Genomic DNA, 15,432 nt, shown 5'->3' with positions numbered 1-15,432 from the left:
TCATGAGGGGAACTAATGGCTCGGTAAATTATGTCATCAGCAAAAAGCAGACACTTAGAATGGGCAACTGCATCACACATGTCATTAATAAACACATTGAAGAGAAGGGGTCCCAAGACAGATCCCTGAGGTACACCTGAGAGGACTTCAAAGGGTGACGAAAGAACACCAGAAACACGGACCTGGGATTTCCGGTTGGATAGGTAACTGCGAAACCAGCTTACATAACCACCAGAAAGCCCAGCAGCACTTAGCTTGTGAAGAAGAAGAGAATGTGGGACAAGGTCGAATGCACTGCTCAGATCAAAATAAATGGCATCAGCTTGTCTCTGGGAGCCAACTATAGGGGAGATAAAATCAATGTAAGTCACCAAATATGTAAGTAAAAGTAAAAGCAAGCCACCTCCATTCATACATTCATAGATCCCCATAAGGGAGACTTGTGAATACAGTAAAACAGAACCAAAAACGGCAAGCGGGACAACGGATAAAAATATTCTTACAATGAGTATAATTTAATTACTAGTATACAATTATTTTATCTCCGTGGCTATAATTTATTCATTCATTCATTCATTCATTTACACTCATCGAGCCTTACTTGGCTTGTAAACTAAAATGAACAGTGACAACAAAACAGATCACGTGGCTTGCCTGGGTATAATTACTGAAACACATATTGCCAAGACAACTGGTATGCAATGTGCGTGACTTCAAGCATGCATCAAACTATCAATGAACAACAATGCAATAATGAATCAGAGAGGGTCCATTTGAGGCACATAAATATTTAAACCAGAATAACTTTTCTTGGGATGAGAGCTGAACTTGCAACCTCCCAACATAAAGCAGGAGTCCTACCTCAACCTACAGCTACTTCTACCAAAGCATTAGTTACACAATACATATGATTTGTAAAACTCATAAAAATAGGCAGCAAGAAATGAAGACTTAAGTTACAGAATAATGTTTATTATGATATTAATAATAATTATTATTAACAAGTCACTAAATAAGAACAAAGTTCCAAACAGAATTCATAAAGCACACTTCCCAATTACATAGATTTCTAGTCTATAGGCTGGGGTATTTGAGAAATGGGTACTGAGAATGAGGTTCAATTCTTGATGCAGGCAAGAAATTTTCTCTTCTCCATAGCATCCAGACCAGTCACAGAACACACCTAGCTGCCTGTACAATGGATACCTGGGTTGTGTCCCTAGGAGTAAAGCAGCTGGGGTGTGAAGCTGACCACTCTTCTCCTTCTAGTGCCAAAGTAACGATGATGCAGCTATACCTCCGTTCACTTCTTTGATTTAAAGTTAGAGACTTCTACCACAGCAGTTATAAGTTCTCATCTGATTTTTATATCACAAGCACTTACACACCGAGAGTATCTGAATAGACTGAAATTACAACACTAAAATGTAAGGTAAGATAAAGTTGTCCCTGTGCTTAACTACTTCAGCACTACGCCATGAAGGCGTATGGGGGAGTGGATGTGTACATATATAAAATTCCAAACCTCTCAGAAGTTAGACAATTACAGACAACAGAATGTTTTGAAAATGCTCTAGGTTTTCTTTCCTAAAATGGGCAGTTTTAATGATCCCACCTTCTTGTTATGCTATATCTTTAAAGATTCTTTAATATCACAGCTTACAATGCGAGAAACCATTTTCTCATTCTACAACTCTTGCAACTACCAGGTTCCATAACTTTCTTAATTAATGGTTCACAGTCAAAATGTAAGATATGGAATTATCACACTTCATTTAATAATCTATAACCTGAGTGAAGCATGCAAATATAAATACCTGTCTGCTGTGCTGATGACATTAGGCCTCCAATCTGCGGTGCACCTCCAAACTGATTTCTCATTGTTCCTTGCTGAGCATTTGGAAAACCCGATGGAAATGAATGCTGCGGGCCGGCCATTCTTAGTTATGATCCTTATTAATTTCTAGTTCTGAAATATATTTATTTCAACAAAAACCACCTGTAATAAACTACATTAACGACTTTTTTCTTAGAGGTTATGTTAATACTGGACCCAAGTGAAACGTAAAACGTGAATTCAGAATTAGCATTGATAAAAAATACATTAAAAGATGAATACCACTTATACGAAAATATTAATGATTTTCATCATTTTACAACTTACTTATAAGTTAATAAGAAAGCGCATAACTAATGTTTATAAGTCACATAGTTAATAACTAGAACCGCCACTTAACTACTTTACGCCATTTTTTGGACATTAGAGCTAACCAAGCACCAGTTAGAACATTCTGTGATATCCACTGACATTCTTTCTCTCTAGTGATCCATGGGTTCTACACTGTATTAGACTCCTTGATCAAAGTCGGTAGAGGACGTATTAGTATGTGTGGCGGTTTATTTTAAAACGTTATCGGTATCAGTACGAGTATATCGATGAATGCTAGGATGACTGAGAACCGGTAAGGGCTTGGGAGGAGGCAGTCGAGGCCTAATTAAAGAACTATCCCGGCGTTTGCCTTGAGGACAGAAAAACGGTCCTGCCAGAGATTCGACAGAATAGAAGTCTAGAGCCTTACTGCAACATCAACCTGATCAATATTATTATGTGGTCTCAAAGCCATCATCTGGGGTAATTTTGGACCAACACAAAAGAAAGTTTTAAATGTTCATCTTTCCCAATTAGTGGAACATTTCAAAATGAGTACTGTAGCACTATGCAGGCAGCTCATGCTGTACCTGAAGCAGTTATTCTCTTACTATATCCAACCAACTGTCAAATTACAACGGTAGTAGTCAGATCCCCTCCTCTCATTGGAGAGCAGGCCCTATTTAAAAATAGGTAAGGTCTTGCAAATAACAAAAATATGACAATGAGGACCAAGAATGACTGTGCTGGCAAAATGCAGCAACAATTTACCCAACCAATTGACAAGTTATGTGTTAAAGTGGTCAATAAATCCAGTATCTAATCCAAAACCCATAGAGTCATACCCATACACATGACAATATTGAGAGTCCAGATAGTGCAGGATAGTGCAGTCAGTATAGTGACTGGCTATGGGCTGGACAAGTGGGGGGTTAGAGTTACATTTCCAGTAGGGTGAACATTTTTCTCTTCTCCACATCATCCAAACCCATTCTTAGGCCCGCACAGCCTCCTATCCAACAGGTACTAGTGTCTCTTTCCCCATTGGTATGACTGTTGGTGCATGAAGCTGACCATTCACCTCCAAGTAGTGCTGACATCAAGAAATGTGGATCTACACATCCACTCCCCCATATGCCTTTATGGTGTAGTGCTTAGTTAATCACAGGGACTTTTACCCTTTTACAGAACATATTATACCAACAATTCAAAAGGGCATTGTGGATTCAAATAGCATTCACTCTAATGGTGTGTATTATGTACCAGTTGCAAATTTCATTTAAATGGGATTGTTCTCAGTTTAATATACTAGTAATTTATTCTTATACATGTTTAAAACTTTTAACAGAATTTACAAAAAGAAATGTGGGGTGGGACCTAGAGCCTTCTGAGACTGGAAACATGAAAGCAACTTTTGCACAGAACTACACAACAAACTTTCCTTCAGAATTAAATGTTTATCCACTGCAAAGTAAGAGAGCACAGAAATAATACTTCTTGATTCATACCTGCTGTGTTGATAAATTTGTACCACTAAGACATTATTAAAAAAATTATAATCAAGCGACAGTAAATTCTGCATAATGCATTTTATCAGCCAGTATCCATACTGGAAAACAATTGATGCATAGCATCAAACTTGTGATAAGGTTCATCTCTGTTGATGCATGGCATATTTCTATCTTGAGAATCAAACTGAGATTAACAGTACTGGCAAATATTTAAATATAGTCAACTCTCGATTATCCGGGATAATGGTGGGGATGGAAAGCATGATTAATCGAAAACCTGGTTAAGACAAATTTTATTAATAGTAGTACTGTAATACTGTACCTTCATAATACTATAGGCCTACCTGTATTTAAATTTATTCAACCTCATTTTTATGTCATCTCATGGCCTATTTAATACTTTTTTTACATTACACTGAAGTATGAATTAGTTATTTCAATCACAGTCTTCAACAACATCCAACACTTTTTATGAATATTCACACTTAACACTTAAAAAAATTTAATATTGTCGTTTACTTTCTCGTGGCATTTTCCTTTTTCTGTTGAATACTTAACACAACACGCTTCCTTTTACACCCTGACATTTTGCTAACGCACTTGAAGATCAATACAAAGATACTAACTGGGGCGATGTATCTGTCCTTGAAACTTTCCACAAATCCTTGCATTCTTTCACCCCTACCCTAGAACATTGTGTTAGCATAACGGGACCAAAGAATGCAGAGCTTGGTTCACACTAGTGTGAAAATAGTGTTACAACTCGCCATGTGAAACAAAAGTGAATGAATATTAAACAACATATAAGCCTCAAAAAAGCCTCAGTAGCCCCAGTTAAGCCGCAAACTGGTTAATCTGCCCCCGGATAATCGAGAGTTGACTGTAGAAGGAAAACAACTGTTTCTAGAAATGTATGCTTGTATTTACAGTACTTCCTTCTATTTGCCAATACTCTCACACTCAGTACTATCCTGAAGGAACAGCACCAGCAAATATATGATTATACTTTTGACAAGTTTTAATGCATTGTGATCTTCATTTGGGCAACATTCTACTTATCTATGAGGATCTATGCAATTAATTTATATCTATCATTTACCTGAATAAATATGAATGGTTCACAGTCTTATTCGATTTATTGCTGAGAGATTATCCCTTCCATACACACTGAAGCCCTAAAACACACACATAACTTAAGCCCATGCACTCTCAATCAAACTTACATTTTTCTTCATATATACGTTGGATAAAAAGTAGTGGCAACGCCTCTACAGTTCTGAAGTGACTTTATTACCTGAAGTAAACCCACTTACATTCCTTCAATATAATGTGCCACTTTCTGCCAAATTTGTGGAAGGCGTTGTACACCATCAGTGTGTCCATTTCTGTTGATGTCCAGCAGTGACCACCCTACAGCACAAATAATCTCCTCTCTTGTGTTGTAACGTAACCTTCGCAGTGTTTTTTTTTTTCATTTTGGCATAGATATCATAATCACACGGACTCATATCGGGTGAGTATGATGGATGTTGCAGTATCTCCCATCACCAGTGGCGAAGGAGATCCTTGACAGCATCAGCAGTATGAGCCCTTGCATTGTCATGGAGGATGATGGGGTTCATTGCCAACAAGTGTTGTCACTTTCTCCTGAGTGCTGGATGAAGATGATTACGCAGGAAACTGCAGTAAAATGCAGCATTTACTGTCTGTCATTGAAGTACAGCGTGGTGCAGTATCACTCCATCAATGTCATATGCCACACTGAACATTGCCTTCACATTACTCTGTGTAAGGCACACTTTCTTTGGACGAGGAGAGCCAGGATGCTTCCATTCATTTGATTTTTGCTTCAAGTGTGGTTCATATGAGTGAGCCCAAGTTTCGTCCTTCCAAGGAAGTCATCACCTTCCTTCTGGTACCGGTCCAACAAGTCCTGTGCAACTGCATAACGTTGCCATTGTTGCACCTTGGACATTGTATGGGGTACCCAAAGTGCTGTTATTTTGCAGTATCCAAGAATATCATGCAGAATGTGGAGCACGATTTTGTGTCATACATCTACCTAAGCAGCTAACTCCCGCGCAGCCCATCAACGATCGACATCCAGCAAAGAAGAAGCTGAATTGTGTGGTTGTCAACATGGGATCGTCCTGAATGACAGCTGTCCTGAATGGCATCCCTCCCTTCACAGAGCAATTTCACCCATCATGCCACTGTGCGATATGGCAAAGCAACATGCTTCTTGCAGTCCCTGATAACAGTTTTGTGCACTACGACCTCTTGCAGCTTCAATTTTGTATCCAGGAGCATTGTTCTTGTCTCGTAAACATGTTCTTAGGGCGCTTGAACTGGGCTCCTGCACTTCAAGACGATGCACAATGCAACTGAATGAAACATAACCAGAGCCACTCACTGCACTACTTCAACTGAACTTCTGCTATCAGCTACAGATGGCACTAGTGCCACCTGAGCCAAATCTTTCATGTTACAGCAGTGTTGACACTACTTTTTATCCAACCCTTGTAACATATATTTCAATTTAACGATACCAGGTACCACTGTTAGCAAACGTTTATACAAATGGAAACTCATAAATGCCTTTAAATTTATGACTAGAAAAATGTTAATGTAGTTATATTAGGTTTCAGACCCTGCTTATGTACACATTTGACATGTTTCTGTGTGTGGGCATGTGGCTCAAGACGTACTGACGTCGTGCAAAACACTTGTTACATGTCTCACACCTGTATGGCTTCTCACCGGTATGAATACGATTGTGAGTTAACAGATAAACTCTTTTCGAGAAACATTTGTTACAAACGTCACATCTGAACGGTTTCTCTCCTGTATGGACACGAATGTGGGACTCAAGTAAATGACGTTTATAAAAACCTTTGTTGCATAATTCACATTGAAATGGTCGCTCATCTGTATGTGTATACAAGTGACACATCAATATATCTCTTCTCGAGAAACTCTTGTTGCACGTTTCACATGTGAAGCATTTTTCTCCAGTGTGAGTACGTTTGTGCAAAGCGAGCGTACTAGATGCTGAGAAGCACTTGCTGCATATCTCACACACGTACGGTTTCTCACCTGTATGTGTACGTTTGTGCAATCTAAGACCAGACTGCCTTGAAAAAGATTTGTTACAGATTTCACAACTAAAGGGGTTTATTCCGCTATGGCTGTATATATGTGATGTCAAAAGCTCGCGCCTTGCAAAGCTTTCTGCGCACGTTTCACATGTGAATGGCTTTTCTCCTGTATGTATCCGTTTATGACTGGATAGATGTGATCCTTGTGAGAAGCGCTTGCTACATTTTTCACATTTGAAATGTTTCTCTCCTGTATGAGTACGAATGTGGGACTTCAAAGAGGAAGGTCTATTAAAACATTTGTTGCATAGTTCACATTTAAACGGTTTTTCTCCAGTATGGGTATACATGTGATAGGTTAGCAGACTTTCCTTTATGAAACTCCGGCTACACTTCTCACATTCAAAATATTTTATTCCTTTGTTAGTATTTCTATGTTTCATAAGATTACCAGAATTTATGAAACATTTATTACATATTCCAGACCTGAATGCTTTCTCTTGGGTATGGTTACATCCATGTCCAGTTAGCTCAAGATGTGTTGCACAAGACCTGTTGCAAGTATCACACTTAAGCCAGACTTCTGTGTAGGATGTATCACCTTCATGATGCATAGAATTTTTGTCTTTCTCAAGTGTTCCACTTATGCATTCCTTAAAATGCTGGCCTTCATGTGTTTCTTTACAAACCTGCTGCAATGCAGTATCTGTGTTAGCTTCTGACGATAAATTGCCGAGATCTACAGTAGAGTCATCTTGCTGCATTATCAAGTGGCTCTCGCTAAAAAGAAATATATATTACTTTGATTACCAATCTACTTATATATAGGGAGCTATGTAACCTATTCAAGTACACTAGATTAGATAAACGTTTAATTTTATTGTGTGTGCCCTAATTATTTTTTGTCATGTTTGGAAAACTTTCATTACACTACTAAAATTAACAAAATTTTAATAATATTCTTGATTTCATTAATCTGTACTGGAAATGACTTGACAGTAAAGTTACACAGTGTCATAAATATTTTATATGAACTTAATTTTAGTGACTTCATGGTGTAATAAATTTTCTTTAAAAAGGAACACTTCAGCTTTACAATGACAGAAGTAAACAAATATACTCGTAAAGCTCACTGTTCCAGCACATAGATTTGCTCATTCAAACAAAAGTATACTCACTTGCTGACAATTACTTCATGTTTCACCATGAGTTGATTTTGTAAATCTTGTTTTATTGTCATAAATTCCTGCAAATTTTCCTGAAAGACAAGCCAATTAATATACAAAAATATAATTTCTTATAATTATTTCTCGAATGCAAATATCATGTACATAGTTGATGCGTTTTTGTTTAAAATAAAGTATAAAATTTAACGGGAAAACTGTCACTAATTTTGCATCCATCACTAGCGTAAATACTGACTTACATTCCATGCAAATCTGTGTTGAAAATTTTTCTTTTATTGTTGCCAAGAGTATTATCCTGCAAGTAGCACACACATTTCATTTCATAGTATTTTGTTAAACATACATCATATAAAAATATTCTTTTAACAAAAGTTGATGATTTTTGCAAACCAAAGTATCAGGCAAGGTACATAGTCTTTAGTATGGTGAGTTCTTTATTAGAAGTAGAACAAAATTCCATTTGAACTTAGTAAAGTAGAGGGACCAACGTGTCACAAAAGCTAGGGAGAAGCTGGCCATAAGTAAATGAACACTGAAGAGATCTGCTATGGAGAGGTTCAATCTCAAGAAACTAAACAAGGCAGAAGGTAAAGATGGTATCAGGTTAGAATCTCAAATATTTTTGCAGCTTTGGATAACTTAGATGAAGATGTGAATGTTAAGAGAGCTTGGGAAACTATCAGGGAGAATAACCAAATGTCAACTAAAAAGACTACACACTATTACAAATTGAAGCAGCATAAGCTGTGGTTTGATGAAGGATCTTCAACACTATTAGATCAAAAGAAACAAGCCAAACTCAATGGTTATAAGATCTGAGAAAAATAAATGGGGATAATCTGAATGCTGTAAGGCATGAAGCTGGCACACACTTCAGGAATAAACAGAGAACATTAATTAAGTAGTGAATAAACAAGTGTTGCAATATTGACGAACGATAAATACACGGACGTTGAGTAAAACAATTGCAACAGGATGCTGAAATACAGAATTATAAACAGAGAATATTTGAAGGTTAAATTAATTACCTTGAAACATACGGTAAGAACAAGAATATTACAGACTTATACAGGGGAATAAATTAATTTAAGAACGGTTACCAACCATGAACTAACTTGGTAGAGGATGGAAGCCAGGGAACATACACTGATACTAATCCAATAACTATTACAGAGATAACAACACTTTATCAGTCACTTTACTATATGTTTATCTGTACTGTTGACAACTGTAATAACTAGAGAGCTCATAATTTATATACTTTATGCATGTAACATGAGACATAACACTCTAATTTTTATTTAATATTTATATAAAGAGTTACTCATTCCCAGAAATCTGGGGAAGTGGAAGTTTGTTGTTATTCAACAATGCTCTCAGTATCAAGACTAAATAATGTTGGTGACAGGATAATTAATGAATGTGGAGCAGTTGGTGGAATCAAAATTAGCATGGGAAACCGAAGTACTTAGAACAAACCTGCTCCAGTGTCACTATGTTCACCAAAAATCCTACTTGACCTGACCTGGGGTGAAATCTTAGCCCCTTCAGAGGGAAGCCATCAGCTAACTACCTGAACTGTGGCACAGTCCAGAAATATATTCACTAATTTAAATCATTTTACTGCCAGTACTTGACTTTCAAACTGAATTTGTCGGAGGTAATTTACACAGAAGGTCTAAATGGTTTTACACATACTTCACCATCCAAGTCTGGAAGTATTTCTGTACAGGGGTCCTCTTCCTGTTTGACACAGATAGCCTCATTTTCACTCAGTGAAAACATCTGCTGATCCTCAACGTTTGTCTGTGGCCTTTCTGTGTTCATATTGACGATAAACTGGAAAACAGTGTTATACAAATAAGCTACTTTCATGTAAGATTTGAGGCTTTCACGGCGGTGACTATGAAGGAAGCAGTCTTCTGGGATTTGGCACCGTGTAGATGTGGTGTTATCCGACGTTCCTCCGAAATGTCGGTTAACACCACATATACACGGTGCCAAATCCCAGGAGACTGCTTTCTTCAAGCTACTTTCATGTTGTCTTTCTTCCTGAATTTCTCTCATAATTAAATACCATCCACAGATACAAATATATTTTCAGTGGTGTATATTAAGACATCAGCTAGTCCACTACAGAGTCTTAAGGGGTGTGTTATTTTACAGTTCCCTCAGTGGCTAGACTACATAGCATCAGATGGCAGGATAATAGATGAATGGTGAACTGGAAAGGGTTTTGAAGCAAGCGGTAAATCAGTCAGGGCTCCGATATTCTGGCCAAGATTTCAAACTGAGCACATACTGAACATGAGCCTAAGTCATCATTGTGCCAACCCATTCAGAAATCTGAAGCTTTATCAGTGTGCTACTAAAATCCCGCCAATGTACCCAAAGTCTACCAGTTCAGTCCGGTGTTCATTTTTAACCTGCTTCCATCCATGAAGGAAAAAGTAGGCTTATGAGCTCATCATGCTTGTATATGTTTGCGCGTGTGTGTGTGTGTGTGTGTGGGGGGGGTCCCTTTCCCATTTCAAGTTTTGAGTCAGTTGACCATTTTCACAAAACTTCATATGACCATTAAGGCAATACAAGATGGCAGATGTGAATCTGTAAGATGGGTGTTACAATACTGCTGCTTAATTTATAGTAAAGTATAAGAGCATAATAGATCTTATAAAAATATGTCATTATTGTTTTGTGTGTGTAAAATGTAGAATAACAACACAGCAACAACAATTCCTAATTCTCTCAGTATTTGGAAGTTCAAGAACATTCCTTTTACTTCCCATCTTCTTCCACACAAGATAAAAAAAGGATCTTGAACAAAAATATTATAATTTATCATTGTGTCTTTTGTTATCTTTTTCCCCGCAGAAAAGAACACTGAACCCTTTACTGTGAACACGCGTGCATGCCCATGCACTTCACGGTCTCTTCCAATTTGTCATATTGAATATCATATATAATGTGTTTACTTCAAATGTTGGCTGAGGAACATTCTGACCATATTTTTACTTTCCTCTCAGTTCACTCAACATTCTTCTCATATTCATAATCACGATCACTTTTGGTGACAGTCTCATTATGCTGAGACACTGTATCACTTTTCATACCTCTCTCTCTTGTCATCAGACAGTTCCTGGGGTATTCACAAAACATCCTAATGTGTGTTAACAGAAAAATTCCAAAATTCTGTTTGTTTATTTATTTATTTATTTCGTCTCTATAGATCATTGTTATATGATATAGGACAAGTCAGTTACTGTACATTGGCTGATTACAATAAGAGAATAAAGTTACAATACTTGAAATTGTTTACAGTAGATTACAATAGTTAAGATCTCATATAGTGTGAGGTGGAATCCATATTAGGTCCCCTCGGCACCTTGGCTTCCATATGTCCTGTTGTACCTGTACTGGTGATAACGCTTATGGAGAATATGATGGAATGAGGATTGGCAGGGGAAACCGAAGTACTTGGAGAAAACCTGCCCCAGCGCCACTTTGTCCATCACAAATCCCACTTGACTAGACCGCAGTGGTGGGAAGCCAGCAACTAACCACTTAAGCTATGGCGCGGCCTTTGAGATACATTATCAAGTGCACAGTGCACGCTGTGCACTTGAGTGACTACATGTGAACATTCAGAAGTTGCTACTTACTGTAACATGACTGAAAAAACAGCACAATTCCAAAGCCAAAGGCAAACTGAGGGAATACTAAAATGAGCACTCACATCAAAGGAAGAGAATGACACATTTTATGCAAATGATTAATTATGGCACACTACTTATACCAGGTCACTCACTTGATGATTAAAACTGAAGTAAAACAGAGAATGCTCTAAAACAGATTGTACTTACACTAGCTTCACTCTTCAAGCCAGAAGATGATGCTGTAACAGAAATCTCTTCATCTTTTATATCAGTGGCTTCATATTCTGTGAAAGAAGATATTTGGGTCTCACTATCAGAATTTGGTTCCTCTTTCTTTATAATCATATTCTTCTGTAAAAGAAAATTAACTGTATTATTCCATATGCTTCACTGTATATTCATTGAAGATTATTTAAGTAAATTTGAATGTTATAAATTTGGGTAAGATTTCTGGTGTAAATAAATTGCAATAGGACAAAGTACTACTAGGATGCAAGTGCTAGTATTTTTATCACTACACTGAACTGCCAGAAAACAGGGTTCTTACATTATTTCTCATAGACAGACAGCATATTCCAGGGCGATTCTATATCTTTTCAAATTTCCATGTTACACTCTCTAGTGTATAATTTTGTTACACATTATTATTTCATAAAATTTCTGGAAAATGAATATTTTAAAGCTATTACTTTTAAATTTTGTTCTAGAATATGCCATTAGGAAGATCCAAAAAGACTTGGAGGGAATGAAATTGAATGAGCCACACCAGCTTCTGGTCTATGCTGTCAATAAAAATTTACTAAACTCACTTCCACATTTGTGTCAACTGAGTTTATTTCATTTGGATACAGCTATGCAACGGGGGCACGCGGTAGCGTAGTTGATTGAAGCACTATGCTACAAGCTGGAAGGTCACAGGTTCAAGTCCCAATAACATCACTGAATTTTTCTCAATTGACCTAATCCTTCCAGCCAAACTATGGCCCTTGGGTCAACTCAGCCTCTAACAGAAATGAGTACCAGGAATTAATTAAATAATTTTCCTGGGGAGTAAAGCGCTGCTGGCGCGTAAGGCTGACAACCTTACCACCATCTATGAGCCAATTGTCTAGATAATGTGAGACCATCAACGTCTCACAACCCTATGAGCCTTCACGGCCTGGTACAGGGATAGTTTTACTTTACTTTTACAGCTATGCAACATGTTTCTGTCGGCTCTCATGGAGCCATCATCAGGTGATACAACATAGTAATGAAGACTCAGGTTCCATAAAATGTGAGGCATTGCTCTATTAGCTAACAATTCCAGTATCTCATGAACAATTCTGGTCCATGGAACCTGTATGATCCTGCCAAGTATGAAATATGTGTGACATGTTTTACTTTGCATTTGGCAATATGGATGAAGAACAAATTAAATGGATCTCACCCTGAATTCCATCTTCACTGTATGAAATGCTGGCAGTGTTATATGTTCTGAATGAGGTCACCATCTATACTATGAGGCTCAAATTCACAATCTGAAGACGATGGATCCATTTCTTTATCTGAACCACATTTCACGTTCATTATTTCCATATTATGCAGATGTTTCAAGCAAATCTGCATCAATTTTACAAAATGAGTGAAGGCTTCATTGCTAAGAAAACAAACAAGTTCATTAATTACAGGATAGTTTGGTTCAGTATACTTAGGCTATACAGGCTGCAAACTGAGAAGTCATAAACCAATCACTGACGTTTCAAGCTGTAACAATTTTGTTTACCGATCGACAGAAGAAACATATGAATCGGTTAGGTTAATTTACTAAGATTTTTGGTTTTCTCGGAGGTGTGGTTTCTTTCATTACATACCCGACCACCAGGTGTTATAACCAAAAACACAACGGTCAATTACACGATGTCTTGCACTTTGTAACTTCATTCTCTTCAAAAAGAAAGTAATTATCAGCACCCTACAACTCATATCCGAATTCAATTTGGCTCCTTTCTTACAAATGCATTATGTGCAAAATATATCGCTTACAACCACGAATTTGTACCGTTACACTAACACGCTTCACATGTTTCTTAATCCCAACGATTCCAACCCACTTGGATCATTTTCGCATTTTCCTCCGAGTATCTACACGATCTACATGCCATGTCTTGTGCATTGTGAACCGTTATGAACGGTTACGAACAATGACGGAGGAAGGAACATAATCAGTGTTGCGCCACGATGTGTGAAATTAATACACATATACTCCTTATTGTAAAAATATAAGCAGGGGTGTACATCTAAATCATCTACAGGGACTTCAAGACAGTTCAACTAAAACCAACTTCGCGGAGCAGGGTCATTCTCGGTAAGTTAATACGTAGCTTCTTAACTTTTCAAGAAATCCCCCGCTTTTTATCAAAACCGAAAGTTCATAACCGTGATCAAGAGATCCCAATATAAGTCCTATTTTACTGACCCAAACCGTCCCCTCTTCAGGACCGTTCAGGACAGACTTTCTTACTCTGCAACCGAACCATTGCCGGGACAGAGGCCTCTCAAACACTGCGGAAGTGATAATTTTGCTACCTGGGCAGGGTTTTTCTCTCACCTTAAAAGTGGTGATAGATTAGTGTAGAGCAATGGTGGTATGGCGATTAACAGCTGAAGACAAGAAAATCAGAGAAAACTTTCTGCGGCGTCATTTCGTCCACCGCGAATTTCACATGAAGTTACATGAAATTGAACCGAAGTTTCTGCATTAAGCCAAAGTATATAACGATGTGAGCTATGACAAGGCCTCGTCTCTGCATTTATTGCTATTAAAATAAATTTTATTAAAGACATACGAATATGAACGCTGTAACGGATGAATAAGCAAATGGATTGACGAATGAATTGATTTTAGTACTTTTATCAACAGACTGTATTTGGACTGGCAATATATCCACTCACATATAATATGAAATTCTTAGCATTTTCTTGGCATTGCAGCCATGAAGCGCATGCATGAGATTGGCAGTGTATTCGGCAGTACGAGACGAGATTTTATTTTCTTTGAAAGTTCGTGGGTTTTGGCTGCTGCTACTGCTGTTGCCATTTCAAAATTATTATGGGGAGTGAATGTTGGTCTGTCCTTCCCTTCTTCCCTTCAGCCCTCGATTCGAATACGGAAGTCAAAATTATAAAAGCTAAATGACTAACTTCCTTCAAACTATATAATAAACTAACCTCTTCGATGCCACCCAATATGAATTTATCTATCTATGGCTCTACAGCCCTTTGTTGGGTCTAGGCAGAATTTTCAGTTTCTTGATCTTTTACACCGTCAGTAGGACTTCTTGAGTAGAATATCAGCATGTCGCAAGGCCGCTACCTGCACACAGGACAGCACAAACACAATAGACGCACACAGACATCCATACCTCAAGTGGGATTAGAACCCACGACCCAGTGTTTGAGCGGCCGAAGACATTTCATGCCCTAGACCGTGCGGCCACTGTGATCGGATAATACTATTTAGCCCTATAACGTTAAATTTTTTTAATTCTCTTAGTTGGGGGTGAAGTCCAACTGGGTCCACTCAGCACGGCGACCACTGATTGGCCTATTGTAGCCTGCTCCGAGTAATTATGATGATGGAGAATTGGTGGAATGAAGATTGACAGGGGAAACCGAAGTACTCGGAGAAAACCCGCCCCAGCGCCACTTTGTCCACCAAAAGTCCCACTTGACCTGACCCGGGATTAACTCGAGCCGCCGCTGTGGGAAGCCAGCGACTAACCGCTTGAGCTCTGACGCGGCCTGGCCTATGACGTTAATAGAGGATGCCCAGAAAACCGTTAGTATTGT

The 15,432-nt window shown here is 38.0% G+C and overlaps 3 protein-coding genes across 7 annotated transcripts in view; 1 reads left to right on the top strand and 2 right to left on the bottom strand.

Moving 5' to 3' along the window:
- The window catches only part of LOC111874469 (mediator of RNA polymerase II transcription subunit 30), a 14,407-nt gene extending 12,110 nt beyond the window's left edge, over positions 1–2,297 (bottom strand). The window contains exons 1-2 of one of the 2 annotated variants that reach the window (XM_033755459.1): positions 2,165–2,297; positions 1,818–1,969 (exon numbers count right to left, since the gene is read on the bottom strand). In XM_033755459.1, the coding sequence (XP_033611350.1) occupies positions 1,818–1,938 (121 nt within the window). In that variant the 5' untranslated portion in view covers positions 1,939–1,969; positions 2,165–2,297. The remainder of the gene's footprint in view (positions 1–1,817; positions 1,970–2,164) is intronic. The other variant, XM_023869995.2, reaches the window with a different exon arrangement.
- Positions 2,298–4,417: 2,120 nt separating this feature from the next.
- On the bottom strand, positions 4,418–13,942 carry LOC111874472 (gastrula zinc finger protein XlCGF52.1). Of its 4 annotated transcripts, none has more exons than XM_023869998.2 (6): positions 13,455–13,942; positions 13,031–13,240; positions 11,809–11,952; positions 9,644–9,784; positions 7,937–8,016; positions 4,418–4,835 (listed from the first exon to the last, which is right to left on the bottom strand). In XM_023869998.2, exons 2-6 carry the CDS (start codon positions 13,040–13,042, stop codon positions 4,796–4,798), a joined length of 417 nt encoding a protein of 138 aa, XP_023725766.1. In that variant the 5' UTR covers positions 13,043–13,240; positions 13,455–13,942; the 3' UTR covers positions 4,418–4,795. The 4 variants fall into 4 exon arrangements, with proteins under 4 accessions (XP_023725766.1, XP_023725765.1, XP_033611352.1 ...); XM_023869997.2 differs by lacking the exon at positions 4,418–4,835 and adding an exon at positions 5,866–7,538; XM_033755461.1 differs by lacking the exons at positions 4,418–4,835; positions 13,455–13,942 and adding exons at positions 5,866–7,538; positions 13,340–13,411.
- The window catches only part of LOC117283092 (spidroin-1-like), a 31,950-nt gene continuing 30,405 nt past the window's right edge, over positions 13,888–15,432 (top strand). The window contains exon 1 of the mRNA XM_033755460.1: positions 13,888–13,948. The gene's annotated coding sequence lies outside the window, so the exon portion shown is untranslated. The remainder of the gene's footprint in view (positions 13,949–15,432) is intronic.

Source organism: Cryptotermes secundus, unplaced genomic scaffold, assembly GCF_002891405.2.
Source record: "Cryptotermes secundus unplaced genomic scaffold, Csec_1.0 scaffold426, whole genome shotgun sequence".
NCBI classification, from domain to species: domain Eukaryota; kingdom Metazoa; phylum Arthropoda; class Insecta; order Blattodea; family Kalotermitidae; genus Cryptotermes; species Cryptotermes secundus.
This window is presented reverse-complemented; position numbering and strand designations above follow the sequence as displayed.

Coding starts and splice junctions, on each gene's coding strand:
- LOC111874472 (XM_023869997.2), bottom strand. Junction 9,785..11,808: donor GCTTGAAGAGTGAAGCTAGT/GTAAGTACAATC, acceptor ACTGTTTTCCAG/TTTATCGTCAATATGAACAC. Junction 8,017..9,643: donor TTCCAGACTTGGATGGTGAA/GTATGTGTAAAA, acceptor CTTGTCTTTCAG/GAAAATTTGCAGGAATTTAT.